This window comes from Coregonus lavaretus (assembly GCF_964263955.1).
Source record: "Coregonus lavaretus genome assembly, contig: HAP1_SCAFFOLD_2251, whole genome shotgun sequence".
In the NCBI taxonomy this organism is placed as follows: domain Eukaryota; kingdom Metazoa; phylum Chordata; class Actinopteri; order Salmoniformes; family Salmonidae; genus Coregonus; species Coregonus lavaretus.
Window position 1 is genome coordinate 63187 of NW_028157169.1, and position 22033 is coordinate 85219.

Sequence of the window (22033 nt, forward strand, 5' to 3'; positions counted from 1 at the left end):
CTGTGTCATATTTTCCTCTGCTTACGCCAAACGCAGGGGCTGTATTACACCCTCTCTCACTCCCTCTCTCTCTCTCTCTCTCACTCCTCTCTCTCTCTCTCTCTCTCTCTCTCTCTCTCTCTCTCTCTCTCTCTCTCTCTCTCTCTCTCTCTCTCTCTCTCTCTCTCTCTCTCTCTCGTCTCTCTTTTTATCTCTCTTTCTCTCTCGCTCTCTCTCTCGCTCTCTCTCTCACACACACACGTGGTTTATTTGATTATTTTCCAGACTGCCACGTCGCAGAGTTGTGTGTGTGTTTTGGGAAAGGCCCACATACACAGAGGACTGTTTGTCTGACTGTGTGTGTGTGTGTGTGTGTGTGTGTGTGTGTGTGTGTGTGTGTGTGTGTGTGTGTGTGTGTGTGTGTGTGTGTGTGTGTGTGTGTGTGTGTGAGAGAGAGAGAGAGACAGTGTTCAGTGTGGAGAGAGTCAATGAGCAACATGGCCATGGAATGGGTCTCCCTGCTGTCCCCTTTTTCTCCTTCTCTCTCAGTATATGACCACTGAGGATATGATATGAGTCAGTGGTGCCGACTGATTCTCTGACTCCTCTCCTCTCCTCTGCCAGACTGAGTATCCCAGGCTACATGACAGGTAGCACCTCTTTTATTCACACAAGCAGCCCAGGAGGCCGGCCTGGTCGGTGCAGGGGCTGGTAGAGGGGGCAGGGCCATGGTATGGTAATGTGCTCAGAGGAAGTGAGCGCAGGGTAGTGGAATGCTGCTGAGATTAGTAGGACTGACTGGGAGTTCAACTGGCTGATCAAGGCTGGCAGGACAGCGCTAACCGCTAGCTGCTGGAAGCCTATCTGGAGATACTGGGGATTATTAGTGTCAGGGGCTAACCAGCGGATGAAAACATGCCCCATTTCACAGTGGTACCGGTTGAGGACAGCACTACGTCCAACTATGACAGTCTGGAAGGAATTAACTGGGTGGACTACAGAGACAAAGTACAGGGAGGACAGGGGGGACACCCTGGACATCTAGACACTGTCAGCTCTGATGGTGAGTCTCTCTCCCTCTTTCTCTCACTCTCTCTTTCTCAGACAACAGACAACTGTTCCTCTCAACTCTTTACAAAGTAGAACAACATAGTTGTCTTGTTAACTAAGAACTGCTTGGAAGAACAGACAGACAACTGTCGTCAACTCTTTATAAGCAGGTTGTCCTATTTACTAAGAGAACTATCTAGAAGTGTGAAGTTAATGAGATGTTTTCTATAGTGTGTTATTATGAGTGTGACCTGAGGAGAAGTTGTGGGAATGCTTTACATTGTCCTGGGGGCTGGCTGGGACAGAACAGCTGGTTGTATGTTTACCATGGCAATCCTCCAACCTACCTGGCAGATTTCCTTTCCCGGCAGACAGTTTTCCAGCCTGTTTTTGACAGCTCAGGGAATTTTCTGTGGGGTTTTATCGTGAGATTTCAGACATTCAGGACAGACTCATGAGCCCCCTCATGCCAAATATGTCTGTGGTGACAAAGGGAAAATAATTGGAGGGGCGGGGGGTGAGGAGGAGGGGGGTGAGGAGGAGGGGGTAGAGGGGGCGTAGAGGCAGGGGGACCAGCCCTGCTTAGGCCTTAAGTGTTCCATCTGACAAAAGATGGAGCACTCTTTGTGCAAAGCGTTGATTTATTTTCACACACAGGGGTTGAGCAGGCTGTTAAACCAGTGAGAAACAGCTTTTTCTTTCTCTCACGCTATCTCGGCTGTATATCTAACTCTAGTCCCTCTTTCAGTTTCTCATTTCGCTTCTGTATCAAGTACGAGAAAGTGGATAAGCCACTCCTAGGCGGAGAGGAGAGGAGTTTGTAGCCGCGGGGCAGGATTATATGAGACTGCTGATATGCAAGGCTGACATGGGAACCGACCAGGCGTGAGTCTGTTGTGTGAGGGAGAGAAAGGAGACCTTTAATAAAAGGGAGCTGCCTTGTAATGAAGCACCCAAACACTACCCCTGACTGGCCTTCCATCCTATGCCACCATTTCCTTCTGGCCTTGTTTAGAGATCGAGACAGGGAGAATAACATGTAGGAAGTGAGATGGAAACAGATGACTAGGAAGGAGTAAAAATATATATTATTCTCTTGGGTCGAGTGTTGTGTATGTGTTTGTAGGAAAAGGAGGAAGAGGAGGGGGAGGTGGAGTGAGGGAAGAGGGTGTTGAAGTAATAGATGGTGTGATGGAGGGAGGAGCTGTGTGGGTCTGGTATGGTTGGGTGGAGGAGAGGAGGGAGACAGCCACAGTCACAGTGCTGACTCTGTTCCAGGCTGGTGGCCCTGCTCTCTCCAGAGCTGGTCTGGACTGGACTACACACTGTGGCCATTGTACCAGAGCAACCTTCCACTAGAGTGGTAGCTAGCTAGGAGTCAATCAGTTCAGTTTATCCACTGCACAATATCTAGCAAGGACACATTTCCGCATTTCCACATGACTGAATTAGTTGTGAGAATTTGTGTGTGTGAATAGTGTGTTTGAGTGAATGTGTGTGAGAGAGTGTGTCTGAGTGAATGTGTGTGAGAGAGTGTGTCTGAGTGAATGTCTGCACCAGCATTATCATCATGTCGTACAGTATTATTGCCTTGCTGTAATCTACTATTGTAGGAATCTGTAGTTTTGTCTTCTATACAGACAACAGTTGGCCTCATACTGTACTGTACAGTACAGAACAGTAGATTACGTAAGGGGAGTATCAGTTGGAGAATGCTGCATTGTTTTCCTTCCTGGGTCCGCCCAGCCTGTCTTCAGGAGAATAGTGTCCATTCCTGTCATACTGTCCATCATGCTTCATAGATAGGCTTAGCCTCATAGAGATTAACACACACACACACTTTTTTATTTTTATTTTTTTTATTTCACCTTTATTTAACCAGGTAAGCCAGTTGAGAACAAGTTCTCATTTACAACTGCGACCTGGCCAAGATAAAGCAAAGCAGTGCGATAAAAACAACAACACAGAGTTACATATGGGGTAAAAAAAACATAAGGTCATAAAATACAACAGAAAATATATATATACAGTGTGTGCAAATGTAGCAAGTTATGGAGGTAAGGCAATAAATAGGCTATAGTGCAAAATAATTACAATTAGTATTAACACTGGAATGCTAGATGTGCAAGAGATTATGTGCAAATAGAGATACTGGGGTGCAAAAGAGCAAAATAAATAACAATATAGGGATGAGGTAGTTGGTTGGGCTAATTTCAGATGGGCTGTGTACAGGTGCAGTGATCGGTAAGGTGCTCTGACAACTGATGCTTAAAGTTAGTGAGGGAGATAAGAGTCTCCAGCTTCAGAGATTTTTGCAATTCGTTCCAGTCATTGGCAGCAGAGAACTGGAAGGAATGGCGGCCAAAGGAGGTGTTGGCTTTGGGAATGACCAGTGAGATATACCTGCTGGAGCGCAGACTACGGGTGGGTGCTGCTATGGTGACCAATGAGCTAAGATAAGGCGGGGATTTGCCTAGCAGTGATTTATAGATGGCCTGGAGCCAGTGGGTTTGACGACGAACATGTAGTGAGGACCAGCCAACAAGAGCGTACAGGTCACAGTGGTGGGTAGTGTATGGGGCTTTGGAGACAAAACGGATGGCACTGTGATAGACTACTTCCAATTTGCTGAGTAGAGTGTTGGAGGCTATTTTGTAAATGACATCACCGAAGTCAAGGATCGGTAGGATAGTCAGTTTTACGAGGGCATGTTTGGCAGCATGAGTGAAGGAGGCTTTGTTGCGAAATAGGAAGCCGATTCTAGATTTAACTTTGAATTGGAGATTCTTAATGTGAGTCTGGAAGGAGAGTTTACAGTCTAACCAGACACCTAGGTATTTGTAGTTGTCCACATACTCTAGGTCAGACCCGTCGAGAGTGGTGATTCTAGTCGGGTGGGCGGGTGCCAGCAGCGTTCGATTGAAGAGCATGTATTTAGTTTTACTAGTGTTTAAGAGCAGTTGGAGGCTACTGAAGGAGTGTTGTATGGCATTGAAGCTCGTTTGGAGGTTTGTTAACACAGTGTCCAATAAAGGGCCAGATGTATACAAAATGGTGTCGTCTGCGTAGAGGTGGATCTGAGAGTCACCAGCAGCAAGAGCGACATCATTGATATACACGGAGAAAAGAGTCGGCCCAGGAATTGAACCCTGTGGCACCCCCATAGAGACTGCCATAGGTCCAGACAACAGGCCCTCCGATTTCACACATTGAACTCTATCTGAGAAGTAGTTGATGAACCAGGCGAGGCAGTCATTTGAGAAACCAAGGCTATTTAGTCTGCCAATAAGAATGCAGACAGCCTGCAGACAGCTGATTCTTTGTGTGTGGAATGAGTGATGACTGATGGGCTCTGGACAGCTGGACTGCTAATTTGAACCCTGAGACCAGTGACAGAAAAAGAGTCAGTCAGAAGAATTTATCATGAAGGGAAGCTGAAGTGTAAGGGATGGCTTGCAGACCGCTGTCAGTTACTGATTTGGAGTAGAATGAGGATGGCTTGTTGGCTGTGTTGATGTTCACAAGAGGGGACTTTCCACTATACATTTCTCCTATACATTCATGTTACATGATGATGTTATAATAATAATAATATGCCATTTAGCAGACGCTTTTATCCAAAGCGACTTACAGTCATGCGTGCATACATTATTTTTTTGTGTATGGGTGGTCCCGGGGATCGAACCCACTACCTTGGCGTTACAAGCGCCGTGCTCTACCAGCTGAGCTACAGAGGACCACCATGTTCTCTCACAACCGTTATTTTCTCAAAATCTGTAGGCAATTTTTTACTTCTTATCACATCAATGCTTCCTTTGATAGAAGTGGTGAGTGACTAAGCTCCTGCATTTAGAAATTTAAAACATATGATTTTAGACTGACAAAACGACATACAAACAATGCCCTATAGAATGTTAATGGGTGTACTCTGCTCTGCTGTCCCAAGCGGCTTACACAGTAACCTGTGGACCCCATAGGGCTCTGGTCAAAAGTAGTGTACTATTATAGGGAAAATGGTACCATTTAGGACACAGCCCCAGTAGCTACAGCTACAGTTGTCTCCCTGAGAGGCTATAGCATAGCACTGCTGCTAGGGTAGGGTTAGCTGTATTATTCTACTAGAGCCCTTGGGGTTAGAGCTATGAGAGACATGTAACAACAACACTGGGCTATTTTAAAGTGGGAGTTGGCAGTCCTTTATGTAGGGGATGACTGTGTGTTTTCCACAGCCTCTAGCTTGCCCGGTAACAATGAATCCCCTCTCTCCTGATTGGGCTGCTACGGTGTATTAGCTTCTGTTGAAAGACAAACAGTCCTCAAAGTCTGCGTCCCAAGTGGCACCTTATCCCCTATATAATGCACTACTTTTGACCAGAACCCTTTGGGCCCTGATCAAAAGTAGTGCACTATGCAGGGAATAGGATGCCATTTGGGACAAAGCCTAAGTCTTCAGGAGAGTGTCACTGTATTGTATGATAGCTTGACTTGAGGAATTAACAGCATGCACAAAAACAACACACCTTCCTAGCACAACTCTCTGAAGGAAGTCATGACCTGATGTGCAATTATGTTGTATTTATTTGTCACTTTGCCTTGTTATACCTGTATCCAAAGAATGTTCACCTGTTGCTGTTTCTGTGTGCCCTGTTTCTGAACCCACCATTCTTGCCAATTTTGTGTCCATTTGATTTTCCAATTGGTGCCCCCCCTCCTTTGTACAGATGTAGGATCTTAATTTGATATGTCTTTTGTTGCTGATAATTTTCCTGCACTGCAGGAAATACAAACTTGTAGTGTATTTGAGTTTTAAAAAGGCTTTCAAAAGTTTGTAATTTCCACTTTGAAATTTGCCCTAAAGAAGAATGTATCAACCCCTACAAGAATGTCCATTCATTATAATCCACATAATATTTCACATTTCCTGTTGCTGCAGGATAATTTTTCTGCTGTAGCTGGCGAAAATTAAGATCCTACATCTGTACTGTACAGTGCTCCTCTGCCCCTCACTGTTGTGCTGTAATCACCTTCTACTAACCCTAACCATAGCCGACAGTAACTCTAACCACCCGCCTTCTACGCCTCTGTCCGTTCGCCATCGTTAGCGCACATCAAAGCTAGCACACAGCGCCCCAGCACAGCAGGCTAGCATTCCTCTGCTCTACTGGGCTGCTGCTGTTGTTCATGAGAAACACCTGTAGTTAATGACGGCCTATTGTTGTGGCAGAAAACACTGTTGTTTCTGAAGGAATGAATGGTAGGAGGGGAGATAATAACAACCTAATGGAACAGTCCATTCAAATAACTTTCTCCTAGGTAGCTCAAGATGTTCTGAAACACTTGAAGAAAAATAAACTGGGATTAAAAATACTTCAGTCATTCAGAATTCTGAAGAATATTACTTGTGTGAATTTGGATATAGCTGTCTTTATTTTTTAGATGACAGTAATTGAATAATTTATTTAGCGAATGGCTAAAAGATCCACAATGTCACTTCAGTCCTCTTAATCAGAATCTTTCTTCATCTCCATAGCAGAGAAAGAGTGGCCTATAGCGTACTTGAAAGAGCTACAGAGACTGGATGGCTGTGCTTTGAAATGTATAACCAACCCACTGATAAGCATGATAAGCATGTACAACTTTGAGTTTTCAATTTAATCTCAACTTAATTTCCCCATTAGTGGTAACGAAGCAGTTCATTTTATTAAATTAATCTGATAAACAATATATCAAACAGGACTGGCACGACAAATTTTTCTTCCCCTTCTTTTCCCCAGAGTCATTAAATACAATCTAACATTTTATCAGTCAGTCATTGTTGTTTGTACGATTATTGTACAGACAGTGACTAAGTAGACACATTTCTAACTATGAAATATGAAGTATATATTCAAAAGGACTTAGTTGAGCACTTTACCATCCTTTATAAATGTGTAAGGACAAATCAAATCAAAGTTTATTGGTCACATGTGCCGAATACAACAGGTGTGGTCTTTACAGTGAAATGCTTACTTACGAGCCCGTTCCCAACAATGCAGAGTTAAAAAGTATGAAAAATATTAGCTAAATAAAAAAGGAGATTGTAACACAACAAAAACAATAACGAGGCTCATGGATCAGTTCAAACGAGCTAGACAAACTAACACCAAGTTATTATACAATACACAGTATTATCAAATCAAATGTAACTTAACTGCCTAAGGCTCTAGTATAGTTGTGTACCCACCTTAGTGTTGGTTGGTTGGTACAGTAGCAGGTTAGCAGCATCTCTGTTGTGGACCCTGGTGTTCGTTGAGAGTTCAACCAGTGTTGACAGCTACTGTAGCTAACTGACTAGTGTTCTTACACACCCCCAAATGCTCACTCACATACACACACTCACATTTAGGCATTCAATCTCGCGTGCGTTTGAATCTGTGCTTGCATGCACGCGCACACAGCTTTGTTTTCGTGAATTCTCAGGACTTTTTGATTCCCATTCAAAATCCTATTTTCCCAAACCCTAACCCTAACCCTTAACCTAACCCTAACCCTAAGAGCCTTAACCCCTTAACCTAACCCTAACCTTAACCCTAACCTTAACCCCAAACCCTAAACCTAACCCTTAAGCCTAAAATAGCATTTGAACAAATTCAGGACATAAAAAAGTCCAGACTTTTTTTTCTTTTTTTCTACTTTGTCAGGACATTGTGGTGACTTGTCAGGACATTGTGGTCCTGATAATGTAGGAAAACATGTACACTCTCTCTCTCACACACACGGACACATTGCCTTTGAACAGCACTAATCAGAATAGCATCTCTGCCAGCTAACCACACGAGGTAGAGCCATAGAGAGGTCTAAGCTGCATGACTTCTCTACTGCTTAATAAAGTCTTAAATGTTCAATTAAGGAGAAGTTTAGCAAAGAGGCTTTCATACTGAAGGAGCTAATAGGTTGAGAAAGTAATTTTTTTTTCATGGATAAGCAGCTTTGGTGATTGCTGACATGTTGAAGTCTTCTTGCTTTCTTTTGCATTATTGGTTAAATGAATGGTTAGCCACTGAAAAGTCACAACTCCAGAGTCTAGGGCCCAGATTCACAAAACCTTATTAAGAAGAAATGTATTCTTAAGTGCAATTTTTCCTTAAGTTATACTTAATGTGTATTCCTCAATAAAGTTATTGGAAATGTTCTCAAGTTTCTTCCTATGTTTCTTCCTAAGAAAAAAGTTACGAAGACATTTGGTTCTTGAAAATAATGTTCTTGGATTTCTTCTTGTTTAACATGTTTCATTCCAAGATAGCTAAACCCTAGTCTTAAACTCAGTGAGAGAATAAGCTAATGAAAGCAATTGAACATGTTTAATTCATTCACAAACTTCATCTGAAAGTTTCAGCATTGATTGTTTGAAAACCCAAGAACATGTTTTAGAACAGTAATCTCAGTAAGAAATATGCTAGCTTGAATGCCATTACTAGCTAGATTGGTTGCCTAGTGGCAATCATCTTAAGAAGATCGTTAAGACGTTCGTAAGAAGATATTTGAGAAGTTCGTAAGAAAAAAATGAAATCTTAAGATATTGTTGAGGAATTGCACTTACAAACGTTTTTTCTTTATTAAGAAGCTTCTTACATTTTTGTGTAAGAAGTGTTTTGTGAATCTGGGTCCAGCACATCTTGCCTATCGGGTTCTTTTGATGCTGATGCTCACTGTGCCTTTCTTAGATATGAGAAGATTCTGACCGTTGTCTGGGACCAGCAAGGTCGCAAGTCGCCAACTGTGTTGGATGTGGACATTGTTTCTGTGTCAGTCAGACTCTTATCTAGGGTATTGTTCTGTGTCATTCAGACTAGTCCAGGGTATTGTTCTGTCATTCAGACTAGTCCAGGGTATTGTTCTGTCATTCAGACTAGTCCAGGGTATTGTTCTGTGTCATTCAAACTAGTCTAAAGGTATAGTTCTGTGTCAGTCAGACTAGTCTAGGGTAGAGTTCTGTGTCATGCAAACTAGTCTAGGGTATAGTTCTGTGTCAGTCAGACTCTAGTCTAGTGTATAGTTCTGTGTTAATCAGACTCTAGTCTAGGGTATTGGTTCATTGTATATTTAAATATCAGGGAGAAGATAAGCAAGCAGATACAGCCTGTGTTTCTGTTAGGTGGACTTCACCGCTCTTCTATTGATTGTTTATTGATTGACAGGTAAGTAACAGGTCAGGAACACTTTGGTCTTAGTGGTTGGTTATCAGGGGTCTTTTCTTTTTATGGATCGGTCTGTTTTTACAGTAGCACACAGCAGCACTGATCATAGGCCTTTGCACAAAAAGACACAGCCTCAATTGGTGCCCCACCCTTGGGCTTACTAGACCATTTGGACTGGCCTTTTCCTGTATCCTTTGTTTGAATGGGACCACATTGAAAATATGGCAACCAAATGTGTGGTGGTTTTACTGGTGTGTTTAAAGCTTAAAATGAATCTGCAAATGTCAGCAGTGCCGCATATGGTAGTTGTTAATATCTTGGCTAATAGTCTCTGCTTTATATTAAATGTAAAATTACAAAGAAAGAAGCTGATGGATCTAGTAAACAGAGTAAAGAATTATATTATCTTCCATAATTCATTCTGCAGATGTAAGTTGGCCTGTAACTTCACTACACCAGTGATATTTTGACACTTACAGTAATAGGCCTAGTTCAAAGACCTCTTCAGTCAAACACGTATGAAACAACTTCATTATAGGTCTGAATAGCTTTGGATACTTGGGTAGTCATATTATTTATCTCTGTAAAAAGCAAAAGTGAGTGCTGTCAGTAATGTGCTGACTTGTCTAATAGTAACAAAGCGTTCAGACAGAGGTAACTGTTCAGAACGGCGGGAGGAGGCGGGAGGCTCGGCAGGGTTGGCAGTCTGTCTCACTTTGTTGGCAGTAGTTTGATCTTGTGGCTCAGAGGCATTTTTGTGGAGGCACCGTTTGTTCGTTGACTTGTTGGGACCTGTCGTCGTAAATCCCTGTGTGCTGTTCTTTTCAGCGCAGTGGGACTCGGGGACTCTCTGTATGTTGTTCATAACAGTCCTGTTAATCTTTAATCTGTTTTAATTAGGCATCCAGCGTCAGGTCATTAAGAGGAGAACCCCCTCTGGACCATTCAACATTACAAACGGCACCCCGTTCCCAAACCCTCCATCCTTTTAATAAGACCGACTTGAGGAGAGTGTTGTGGTAGAGAGAGAGACATTTGGAAACATATAAGCGAACAGTACAGAGAGAGAGATAAGGATTATATGTTGTTTTACAAGTTCAGCGTCCTTCGGTCATTGTTTAGAACTGACGCTATGATGGCATGCACATTGCAATGCAAACACAAACACATAACAGTACAGTGACATCCTTCCTGTCTTAATAATGTTCTCACGTGCACTAACTGCAAACTGACACTAGAGGACAGTGTTTGCATTGATTTGATCTTGTCTCTTTCCCTCTCCATTTTCAATTACATCATACTAGTGAGTGAGTGTTAGGTATTTACACATGTATTCCCATCTAATCTCAGAAACGGTACGAGGAGTTGACTCCCTCGTTATTAATGATTAGGTGGGACATTTTTCCTGAATGTTTCACAGCATATCATTTTGAGATTCCATTATGCGTTGTTGGCATCCAATGACAAGCCCATCATGGCCCATAGTAATGTCAATGTGCTGTACATAGTTGTGAAATACTTTTAAGATCTTCATATGCTTACTCTGTGTTTGCTCTGGCGTCTGCTCTAGAACCCACAGTGTATATGTGTGTGTGTGCCTGCGTGCGTGCTTGTGTGTACTCGCTCCTGTGTATGCGCCCAACTTGTGTGTGTGTGTATGCAATCTCACGCTGTGTGTTCTGGCCCAAGCCCCTCAGTGAGTGACAGTTTGCCCTGTGTGACAGTGTGTCCTGAATGGCGCCTGACTATGTCCCGAACCAGAGACCGCAGTACACTGCTCTCTGCACACACTGTGGCAGCATGGTCACCCTCAGCAGCACTGAGGTACTGAACACTGTGGTACCGGAGACAGGTGAGTAGAGAAGCCATTTTTGTCTCGTGTTCAGTCATACTTGTAGGATACTGCAGTTGGGTAATTGTCTGTAGCTCAGGATGTTAGTATTTGGGCTGCATGCAAATGTTGTTTGAAGAGACTCGACGACCGGTCATGCTCTCTGATGATCCAAAGGTCAGGATCCTAATTTCTAGAAATAGAATGGTGTGTGTGTGTGTGTGTGTCGTGTATTATCATATTCACACAGATGCTTTGTGTGCAATGCCAGTATCCTCAGGCTCATATCCTGTCTCAGCTTCATGTAGCAAGAGAAACAGAGAACATAATTTAAACCAGAGACAAATTACTTAGCAACTTTGTCATCTCTGCTCTATTTAACATTGATTGATTTTAGTTTTGGCCTGGATGAGGTTTAGATATTAATTTATCTTTGGGTGAATGCTAACTTGTGATGCAAGCGAAGTCGCTCAATTGCTCAATCTTGTTTACTGAAATCACATTAATCTTGATCGGCAATGATGGGTTGAAACATTTTGCAATAGAGGGTTTGAGTGAATTCCCTCCTATTTTCTCTGTGCCTGATATGCTTTCTGTTGATACTAAAGATATTAAAGCCAGTATAGTACTGTAGGATGCAGGTCTCTGGTGACCGTATACCTCACATAGCAGCTGCTGGAATTGATTACTTTGAACGTGGGAGTGGGAGACTGAAACAGACAGTGATGTCATACTGTAGGTTGTAGGCAGACTGTGGGAACTAACTTGGAGATTCATCACTGTCAGCACCGTAAATACTGTACAATAGATCAGCACGCCAGCTCTTGAGAAACTTTTTAAAAATGTGAATTGAGAGACAGTATTTCTGTGGAAACATTTCCTATTTTATTGACATGGTTGCATCGTTGCATGGTTTTGATGGCTATTGTACTGTAGTTATTATTAGTCTTCCCTTTTCCTGCAACTTCTACAGATATCTCTAAAGTTTATCTGTCTCAAATGTCATTTCCTGTGTTTTTATATTGCAACATGTGTTGGTTGATATGAAAACAAACAGACTGCCGTTTAACAATAGAGTACCAACATGCATGAATGGGAACTGATCACAAACTGACACTCTCATTATCACATTTCATACTTTATAATAACCCCTGTTTATCTTACAAGATACTGGATGAAAACATTTGAATGGGAAAATGTTATCCTTGCCTACCTTATACATTTATACTTCTATCTCTTTTTTCAGGCCATGGAAATCACAACGAGGACAGTCCTTTCCTCAGCAGTGCAGATGCTGTCAAGAGGACTGATTTCTATGACAGGAACCTGGCCTTATTTGAGGTCAGTGAGCAAGTCTTCTGTTTTTAAAGTAACAGTCCAGTGTTTCCAGATTTCTATGAAATATGACCTATAATTAATTACAATATGAGTGAAATTGTTTTCCTATGTTAAAAAGCAGCTTTTTTGTGTTGGAATGGTGTGGGCATACCCCAACAACAGAATGATTTGGGCGTATACCGGTCATAAAAAATATTAATGCGAGTAGACCGCTGAATGGCCAGCTCATCCTCCTCAGGAGGATGACATCATCCTCTATGAGGAAATGGCAAGCATTTTTGAAACGGTCTGTTTGAGATCCAAGTTTGAGGTGGGTGTTTCTGGCCACAAAATAGGAGTATAGGATGAATCAACACATTTTTTTGGGTATGAGTTAACAGAATATGGACTTTTAAAAGTGAGATTTTCACTGGACAGTTACTTTAAGACTGGCTCTCAGTGACACTGATACTGATACATGACATGATTATACACAACATGTCACATGTTTTAACATCAATATTTGCTAGTCTCAACTGCCTAGATTGATCGATCACTAGATAGACCACCACTCCTCCAACAAATACAGTGCAGGCACAGATTCAGTTCCTTACACTGCACTATAATACCCTTTTACTGTTGGCTATAGCACCCTAAAGACACATCAGGTACCCACCCACCTCTAACTATTCCCTGTCCTGCTGTCCCTGTCCTGCAGGAGGAGTTGGACATCCGTCCCAAGGTGTCGTCTCTCCTCAGCCGGCTGGTCAACTACACCAACATTACCCAGGGGGCCAGGGAGCACGAGGAGGCCGAGAACACAGGGACGTCACTCAGGAAGGCCCCAAAGGTCAGAAGTCACAAAGACTGGAGAAAAACTACCTCTCTTTCTTTTCAGATTCAAACAGGCTTTAGTCTCTCTCTCTCTACCCCTCCCCCTCTGTCTCTGCGCATGTTTGGATCTGAGCTTGCATGCGTGTGCTTTGGGTTGTGTTGGTGCCTGTTTGTTACAGGCTGTGCCCTGTGGGCCCCCTGGTGAGAATTGATCAATATTTTACCTGATCAATACTTCTTGTCAATTAGCTATTTCCTGTGGGTCTATCTGTGCTACATACCATATACAGAAACACAAAAACATAGACACTGAAACACACTATACACACTGAAATACACTGAAACACACTACACACACAAATATGGGAAACTACAGCAGTGCTATCACTCATCTGTTTTCTGTCTTCTTTCTGTTGCTGTTTATGTTTGATTCCTGCACCCTTCCTGATTGATGTTAGATATCAATTATAGTTAATGTGAATTTCTCTTCCTCTCTCACTCTCTCTGTCTGTTCTCTCTTTATCTCTCTCTGTTCTCTCTCTCTCTCTCTCTCTCTCTCTCTCTCTCTCTCTCTCTCTCTCTCTCTCTCTCTCTCTCTCTCTCTCTCTCTCTCTCTCTCTCTCTCTCTCTCTCTCTCTCTCTCTCTCTCTCTCTCTCTCTCTCTCTCGCTGTCTCTGTCTCACTTCATGTCTCTCTCTCTGCAGTCACCCAACATGGGTACCCTGATGGGAGTCTACCTGCCCTGTCTACAGAACATCTTTGGTGTCATCCTGTTCCTTCGTCTAACGTGGATCGTGGGCACAGCCGGCATCGTCCAGTCATTCCTCATCGTCCTCATGTGCTGCTCATGTGTTAGTACACACACACATTGTGGATGCACACACACACACAGGCACACTCACATGCACACATGCACGCACGCACACACACACACACACACACATACACACGGTCTGGCAATGTTAGAAGACCATTGACACTCTGTTCTTGTCCACTTGCCAAACCCCTTGTTAAAACTGGGTAACCAGCCAGTCTGCCAGTTAACATTACTAGGCTGAATAAAACCCACAGCATTTCAATCAATTTACATATCCTGCTGTTTACTCCAAAGGAAATGTAATGTATTTGTGGTTCATGTCTCAACCATTCCAATATGATTTATGAATTATGTCCAGTTGTGCAATGACAAGTGATGTCTCTAATGCTAAGTGTGTTTATTATGTGGATAAAGAGCTCAGCGTATTGGTTGATTGGCACAACAGAAAACATCCAGAACTCTCTCACAAAGACTGACCTTATTTTATGGTGTTCATATTCTCTCCTCTTTTACAGACAATGCTCACTGCCATATCCATGAGTGCCATAGCTACAAATGGTGTTGTCCCAGGTGAGGGTACAGTACAAGCGTTGAAGATTGAGAATCCAAACTTAAATGTTACACTTAAAACACTTTAGTTGTAACAGTTACATAAACATGACATTAACAAGATAATGTAATTGTTAATTACATTAATAACAAATTAACCAATTATCACACCGTCAGTCTATTCTGACATCAGACCAGTTTCATCCATATTAACTCTGTTCTGCTCTGTTATAGCCGGAGGGGCGTACTTCATGATCTCTCGTTCCCTGGGTGCTGAGTTTGGTGGGGCTGTAGGAATCTGTTTCTATCTGGGAACAACCTTCGCTGCTGCCATGTACATACTGGGAGCTATAGAGATCTTCCTGGTGAGTTATCTGTTGCTCCCAAATGGCACCCTATTCCCTATTTAGTGCACTACTTTTGATCAGGGCCTATAGTAGTGCACTATGTAGGGAATAGGGTGCCATTTGGGATGTAACCAAAAAAACGCAGTAAAATAGGTCAATGTACTCAATCATATTGAGATGGAATAACTTACATGTAAAAAATGGGATCAAATAACATCAGATGAACAGAAATTTGATCCATGTAATGTTACTGTTGTAGACTGTAGTATATGACTGATATTTGTATATTCGGAGTACTCAAAATAGATACATATAAAGTGAAAGACGTCTGTTCTGACCTTATAGCGAGTTGTAGAAGTCATTATAAGTGCATTAAGAATACACATATAAGGCATTATATGTGTGTTCCCAGTGGTGGAAAAAGTACCCAATTGTTATACTTGAGTAAAAGTAAAGATACCTTAATAGAAATGACTCAAGTAAAAGTGAAAGTCACCCAGTAAAATACTACTTGAGTAAAAGTCTAAAAGTATTTGGTTTTAAATATACTTAAGTATCAAAAGTAAATGTAATTGCTAAAATATACTTAAGTATCAAAAGTAAAAGAAAAGTATAAATCATTTCAAATTCCTTATATTAAGCAAACCCAAAACAATTAGCCAGGAGCACGCTCCAACACTCAGACATAATTTACAAACGAAGTACAGTGGCTTGCGAAAGTATTCACCCCCATTGGCATTTTTCCTATTTTGTTGTCTTACAACCTGGAATTAAAATGGATTTTTGGGGGTTTGTATCATTTGATTTACACAACATGCCTACCACTTTGAAGATGCAAAATATTTTTTATTGTGAAACAAACAAGAAAAAATACAAAAAAACGTGCACAACTATTCACCCCCCAAAGTCAATACTTTTGTGACGAGTACTGAGGATACGAAGAGGCAGGATGCAGACGCAGGAATCAACAATGTAAAGGTTTACTTAACACTGAGCAAGAGAACAACAAGACACTAACAATCACACACAACACCGAACAGTCCAGGGCTATATAGGGGTGGTGATGAGATGATGAGGTGCAGGTGCGCTGGAGGAGATTAGGGTGCATTGGGTTTCCATTCCGGTGTTGCCGAGGTGGTGTGCTCAGACCGGTGGCTCAGTAGACCGGTGTCATGTGAATTTCTATCTCTAATTCAACCTAAGCTTGAATCATTACCAGAGGTTGTAAGGCTCTGGTTTTAATCATCAATGATTCAAGGTCCACAACCACGAAGAAGGATTTTTTGTATGTTTATTCATGGAGAGCTCTGGGGACAAAGACCCAAACATACGATTTTATACCTCCTGAACTTGACTCCTCCCACCTTTAGGTGGGTTTTCTAAACAGTTTCCGCCTTCCCCCTTGAATGTTTAGTACCGCCCCCTCTGTTAGTTGTTTGACACTACATGATAATTCTAACATTTATACTGTATTTGGGGTGAAATCCTTTAGTCATTATTCTTAAAATCCAAATTAATCTAACAACCGGCTAATCAGAGCGCCGGAGGGGAGCAACGGGAGGAGACGTGACAACTTTGTAGAGCCACCTTTTGCAGCAATTACAGCTGCAAGTCTCTTGGGGTATGTCTCTATAAGCTTGGCACATCTAGCCACTTGGATTTTTGCCCATTCTTCAAGGCAAAACTGCTCCAGCTCCTTCAAGTTGGATGGGTTCCGCTGGTGTACAGCAATCTTTAAGTCATACCACAGATTCTCAATTGGATTGAGGTCTGGGCTTTGACTAGGCCATTCCAAGACATTTAAATGTTTCCCCTTAAACCACTCGAGTGTTGCTTTAGCAGTATGCTTAGGGTCATTGTCCTGGTGGAAGGTGAACCTCCGTCCCAGTCTCAAATCTCTGGAAGACTGAAACAGATTTCCCTAAAGAATTTCCCTGTATTTAGCGCCATCCATCATTCCTTCAATTCTGACCAGTTTCCTAGTCCCTGCCGATGAAAAACATCCCCACAGCATGATGCTGCCACCACAATGCTTCTCTATGGGGATGGTGTTCTCGGGGTGATGAGAGGTGTTGGGTTTGCGCCAGACATAGCGTTTTCCTTGATGGCCAAAAAGCTCAATTTTAGTCTCATCTGACCAGAGTACCTTCTTCCATATGTTTGGGGAGTCTCCCACATGCCTTTTAGCGAACACCAAATGTGTTTGCTTATTTTTTTCTTTAAGCAATGGCTTTTTTCCGGCCACTCCTCCGTAAAGCCCAGCTCTGTGGAGTGTACGGCTTAAAGTGGTCCTATGGACAGATTCTCCAATCTCCGCTGTGGAGCTTTGCAGCTCCTTCAGTGTTATCTTTGGTCTCTTTGTTGCCTCTTTGATTAATGCCCTCCTTGCCTGGTCCGTGAGTTTTGGTGGGCAGCCCTCTTTTCGCAGGTTTGTTGTGGTGCCATATTCTTTCAATTTTTTAATAATGGATTTAATGGTGCTCCGTGGGATGTTCAAAGTGTTGGATATTTTTTTATAACTCAACCCTGATCTGTGCTTCTCTGCAACTTTGTCCCTGACCTGTTTGGAGAGCTCCTTGGTCTTCATGGTGCCGCTTGCTTGGTTGTGCCCCTTGCTTAGTGGTGTTGCAGACTCTGGGGCCTTTCAGAACAGGTGTATATATACATGTGACAGATCATGTGACACTTAGATTGCACACAGGTGGATTTTATTTAACTAATTATGTGACTTCTGAAGGTAATTGGTTGCACCAGATCTTATTTAGGGGCTTCATAGCAAAGTGGGTGAATACATATGCACGCACCACTTTTCCGTTATTTATCTTTTAGAATTTTTTGAAACAAGTTATTTTTTTCATTTCACTTCACCAATTTGGACTATTTTGTGTATGTCCATTACATTAAATCCATATAAAAATCCATTTAAATTACAGGTTGTAATGCAACAAAATAGGAAAAACGGCAAGGGGGATGAATACTTTTGCAAGGCACTGTATGTGTTTAGTGAGTCCACCAGATCAAAGGCAGTAGGGATGACCAGGGATGTTCTCTTGATAAGTGTGTGAATTAGACCATTTTCCTGTCCTGCTAAGCATTCAAAATGTAACGAGTACTTTTGGGTGTCAGGGAAAATGTATGGAGTAAAATGTACATAATTTTCTTTAGGAATGTAGTGAAGTAAAAGTAAAAGTTGTCAAAAATATAGATAGTAAAGTAAAGATACCAAAAAAACTACTTAAGTAGTACTTTCAAGTATTTTTACTTAAGTACTTTACACTTTACACCATTGTGTGTGCCTCACAGAAAGTGTACTTACTTAAATTACTTCTGTTGTCATTGTCCTCTCCCAGAAATACCTGGTCCCCCAGGCGGCCATCTTCCACGCCAGCGACCACCACGGGGGCGACAGTGCCATCCTCAACAACATGAGGGTCTACGGCACCATCTGTCTCAGTCTCATGGCCGTGGTGGTTTTTGTGGGGGTGAAATACGTCAACAAGCTGGCCTCTCTCTTCCTGGCCTGTGTCATTATCTCTATTGTCTCCATCTACGCCGGGGCCATCAAGTCCATTTTCCAACCGCCCGACTTCTCGTAAGGCACTGTGTATTTGTTGACTTCTTTGTCTAAACAGGAAATGGGGATAATGGTATAATTTGTGTGGATTTAATTTGGTGTTAATGATTGTTCAGTTTTTCCCCAACGGAAGCCAAGACACTTGTTGTTCCGCTGGCTGGAATGGTCCAGGGAGATATAATTGTATTTCCATTGTTGAACTTTGTCCTAAAGATGTAGCTACTGTACGCATACTGTAAATGTTTTTCAGTGTAGCTATAATGTAGCTAATATTTGATCTAACGTAGAGTGAAAACACAGATATTATCATCACATTATCATGACATGTTTTCATCACTCTGTTGATAATCATAACCAATAATATCCCTCTTTCTCCAGGATCTGTATGTTGGGTAACAGGACATTGGTGAGAGATCAGTTTGACGTGTGTAGTAAGACGGTTCTACAGGGCAATGTGACTGTAGCTAGTCAGCTGTGGAGGAACTTCTGTAGCTCTGGCAACATAAGTAGTCCTCAATGTGACGACTACTTCAACCAGAACAACGTTACAGAGATACAGGGAATACCAGGACTGGCCAGCGGCATCATCAGCGGTAAGGACCATAGTTGTAATGATATGGCTATTACCACACTGGGTGAAGTCTAGGATACAGATCTAGGATCAGCTTCCCCCTCCCACAATCCTAACCTTAACCATTAATGGGGGGAAATGTATAACTGACCCAATATTAGCGTCTAGGGGCAAATTCACTCTTTTACTATAGCCATTGGGGACCAGCCAGCTATGGGGCAGCAGAGCCACATCCACTTTACAATGGTGATATGTAATTACAGTAAAACATGCACTTTGAGATTTCTGCAGACTTTGTGTACAACATGTTTGTAGTGATTTAGCTATCTAAAAAGTGAATTTATATATACTATTATAACAATAATTTGTGATGCTGTAGTGCAGGACTTCCCAACCCTGTTCATGGAGAGCTATCATGCTGTAGGTTTTTGCTCCAACCCTAATCTAGCACACCTGATTCTAATAATTTGCGAATTGATAAGATTTTTTTTTTTTTTGTCATTTAGCAGACGCTCTTATCCAGAGCGACTTACAGGAGCAATTAGAGTTAAGTGCCTTGCTCAAGGGTACATCAACAGATTTTTCACCTAGTCAGCTCGGGGATTAGAACCAGCAACCTTTCATTTACTGGCACAACGCTCTTACCCACTAAGCTACCTGCAACCATTAATCAGGTTAGTAACACCTGGGGTTGGAGCGAAATCCTACAGTAGGGTAGCTCCCCAGGAACAGGGTTGGGCAACCCTGCTGTAGAGCTTTGGTGGGTGTTGCTGTGCCGTTAGGGGGATGTCATTACGTTGCTTACTTTGTGGATGGGATGCTAGCATATCTATAAAGTTTGTTCCTGATGTGTATTGTAGATAACATGTGGGGAGACTACCTGGAGAAGGGTCAGATCTTGGAGAAGGCTGGTCTGCCCTCAGTAGACGTCCACGGGGCTGTGGAGAGCTTCGGCCTGTACGTCTCAGCTGACATCGCTACCTCCTTCACCCTCCTGGTGGGAATCTTCTTTCCCTCCGCCACAGGTAAGACCTGGCAACCCAGAGCCATAACTGGTAACCCAGACCATGAACTGGCAACACCAGACCAATTGACCAGCTGGCAACCCAGAGACATGTTTGTTCACTGATTGGTTGAGTCAACATTCTGAGTGTTGTCAGTAACTGATGTGTGTCCTTCATGTCCCTGTACTGTAGGTATCATGGCAGGCTCCAACAGATCAGGAGATCTGAAAGATGCTCAGAAGTCCATCCCTATTGGAACCATTTTGGCTATAACCACTACTACCCTTGTCTGTATCCTTCCATGGAGTCAATAGTCAAATCAAATCAGCGTTTATTTGTCACGTGCACAGGATACAGCAGGTGTAAACGGTACAGTGAAATGCCTACCTGCAAGCTCTTCCTTGTCCATATCAATAGGCAGTGTTGTGCCCAAGTTGTTCGATGTCTAGATACATCTGTGTTCCATACTGCATGTGTTTCTGTATGTTCCTTAACATCCTGCCGTCAGATTTCAGCTCTGTTGTTCTGTTTGGGGCCTGTATTGAAGGAGTGGTCCTAAGGGACAAGTAAGTGAACCTGTCTGTAGCATTAGGCCACATCTTTGACATCACAAGCTACATTCAAGTCCAGACAATGGCATGTCTGCTTCTCAACAACATATAGTACAAAGCTTTTAATTATATTTGTTGGTATGGCAAAGCACTTCAAATGCTGTGTTTGTTGGTATTGATAATGGCCTCACTAACAGGTCCATGTCCTCTCCTGTCCTGTAGGTTTGGGGATGCAGTCAGTAAGAACCTGGTTGTGGGGACTCTGTCCTGGCCCTCCCCCTGGGTCATCGTGATTGGCTCCTTTTTCTCCACCGTGGGGGCGGGACTACAGTCCCTGACCGGCGCCCCTCGTCTCCTACAGGCCATCGCCAAGGACAACATCATCCCCTTCCTTAGGGTAGGACCAGCCACCTCGGCAGGTAGCCTAGCGGTTAAGAGCATTGGGACAGTAACCAAAAGGCAGCTGGTTCAAATCCCAGAGCCGACTAGGTGAAAAATATGCCGATGTGCTCTTGAGCAAGGCACTTAACCCTAATTGCTCTGGATAAGAGTGTTTGCTACAATGTAAAAAATTATACACTGGCTATCAGAGCCTTTGTGGTTGGAGCTGTATTGTACATACACACTGTTGTGTCATTTCTATAAAATGCAGAGCTGTTAGTGGACCGGAAAACACAGCCATAATTCAAGGTTTCTCTAGCTGCCACCACTGTTTATACACATTGCTCGGCTCTATGCCCGTGTATGGTTACAGTGGCCCTACGATATGATACACAACTACAAACTACAGTGAACAAGAGAATCGAGTTGCGGATGTCTTTGCTTACTCATTTGAATGAAGCTGAACATATGAGTTAATTTGCATTCCCACATTTCAATTCTTGTTGGTAGAAGAGGATTAGCTATATAAAAGAAGGTAATGTTATGGTTGAGTAACCCTGGTCTATGATCAGCTTAAGCAACCATGAAGAATCAGGTACCAAAAACTGGCCTAGGACCAGCACTTAAAGGCCCAATGCAGCTGTTTTTCAATCAATATCAAATCATTTCTGGGTAACAATTAAGTACCTTACTGTCATAGTTTTCTATTAAAATAGAAAAAAATAGCTTTTTTAGCAAAAAATATTTCTCAAGCAAGAATTTAGCTAGGACTGTCTGGGAGTGGTCCGAGTGGGGTGGGGAAAACTAAAACTAGCTGTTATTGGCAGGGAGGTTGGAACTCTATTTGTTATTGGTCTATTAAAGCTGCACTATGCAGAAATCGCTCTGCCATTTCCTGGTTGCTAAAATTCGAATAGTTTGCCTAATTTCAGTTTATGTGACAAAACAAGCGCACGTATAGTGTAGAGAATCATTGTACCATCTAAACCATTGTGAAATATCTTTTCCATAACCAAACATATATTGTATTTTCAGCTGTTTGAAGCTGGTG

The 22033-nt window shown here is 42.5% G+C and overlaps 1 protein-coding gene across 3 annotated transcripts; it reads left to right on the top strand.

Moving 5' to 3' along the window:
- Positions 1-207: 207 nt before the first annotated feature.
- On the top strand, positions 208-22026 carry LOC311125721 (solute carrier family 12 member 4-like). Of its 3 annotated transcripts, none has more exons than XM_084199753.1 (12): positions 208-1042; positions 12284-12378; positions 13073-13204; positions 13893-14039; positions 14521-14575; positions 14789-14919; positions 18252-18493; positions 18854-19068; positions 19907-20071; positions 20243-20341; positions 20559-20616; positions 20824-22025. In XM_084199753.1, the coding sequence occupies exons 1-12, from the start codon at positions 895-897 to the stop codon at positions 21092-21094; spliced, it is 1758 nt and encodes a 585-aa protein (XP_084055879.1). In that variant the 5' UTR covers positions 208-894; the 3' UTR covers positions 21095-22025. The 3 variants fall into 3 exon arrangements, with proteins under 3 accessions (XP_084055879.1, XP_084055880.1, XP_084055881.1); XM_084199754.1 differs by lacking the exon at positions 208-1042 and adding an exon at positions 10859-11058 and having other exon boundaries at positions 20824-22026; XM_084199755.1 differs by lacking the exon at positions 208-1042 and adding an exon at positions 11652-11772 and having other exon boundaries at positions 20824-22026.
- Positions 22027-22033: the final 7 nt, after the last annotated feature.

Coding starts and splice junctions, on each gene's coding strand:
- LOC311125721 (XM_084199753.1), top strand. CDS start 895: ATGCCCCATTTCACAGTGGTACCGGTTGAGGACAGCACTACGTCCAAC. Junction 13,205..13,892: donor CACTCAGGAAGGCCCCAAAG/GTCAGAAGTCAC, acceptor CTCTCTCTGCAG/TCACCCAACATGGGTACCCT. Junction 20,617..20,823: donor GGAGTGGTCCTAAGGGACAA/GTAAGTGAACCT, acceptor CCTGTCCTGTAG/GTTTGGGGATGCAGTCAGTA.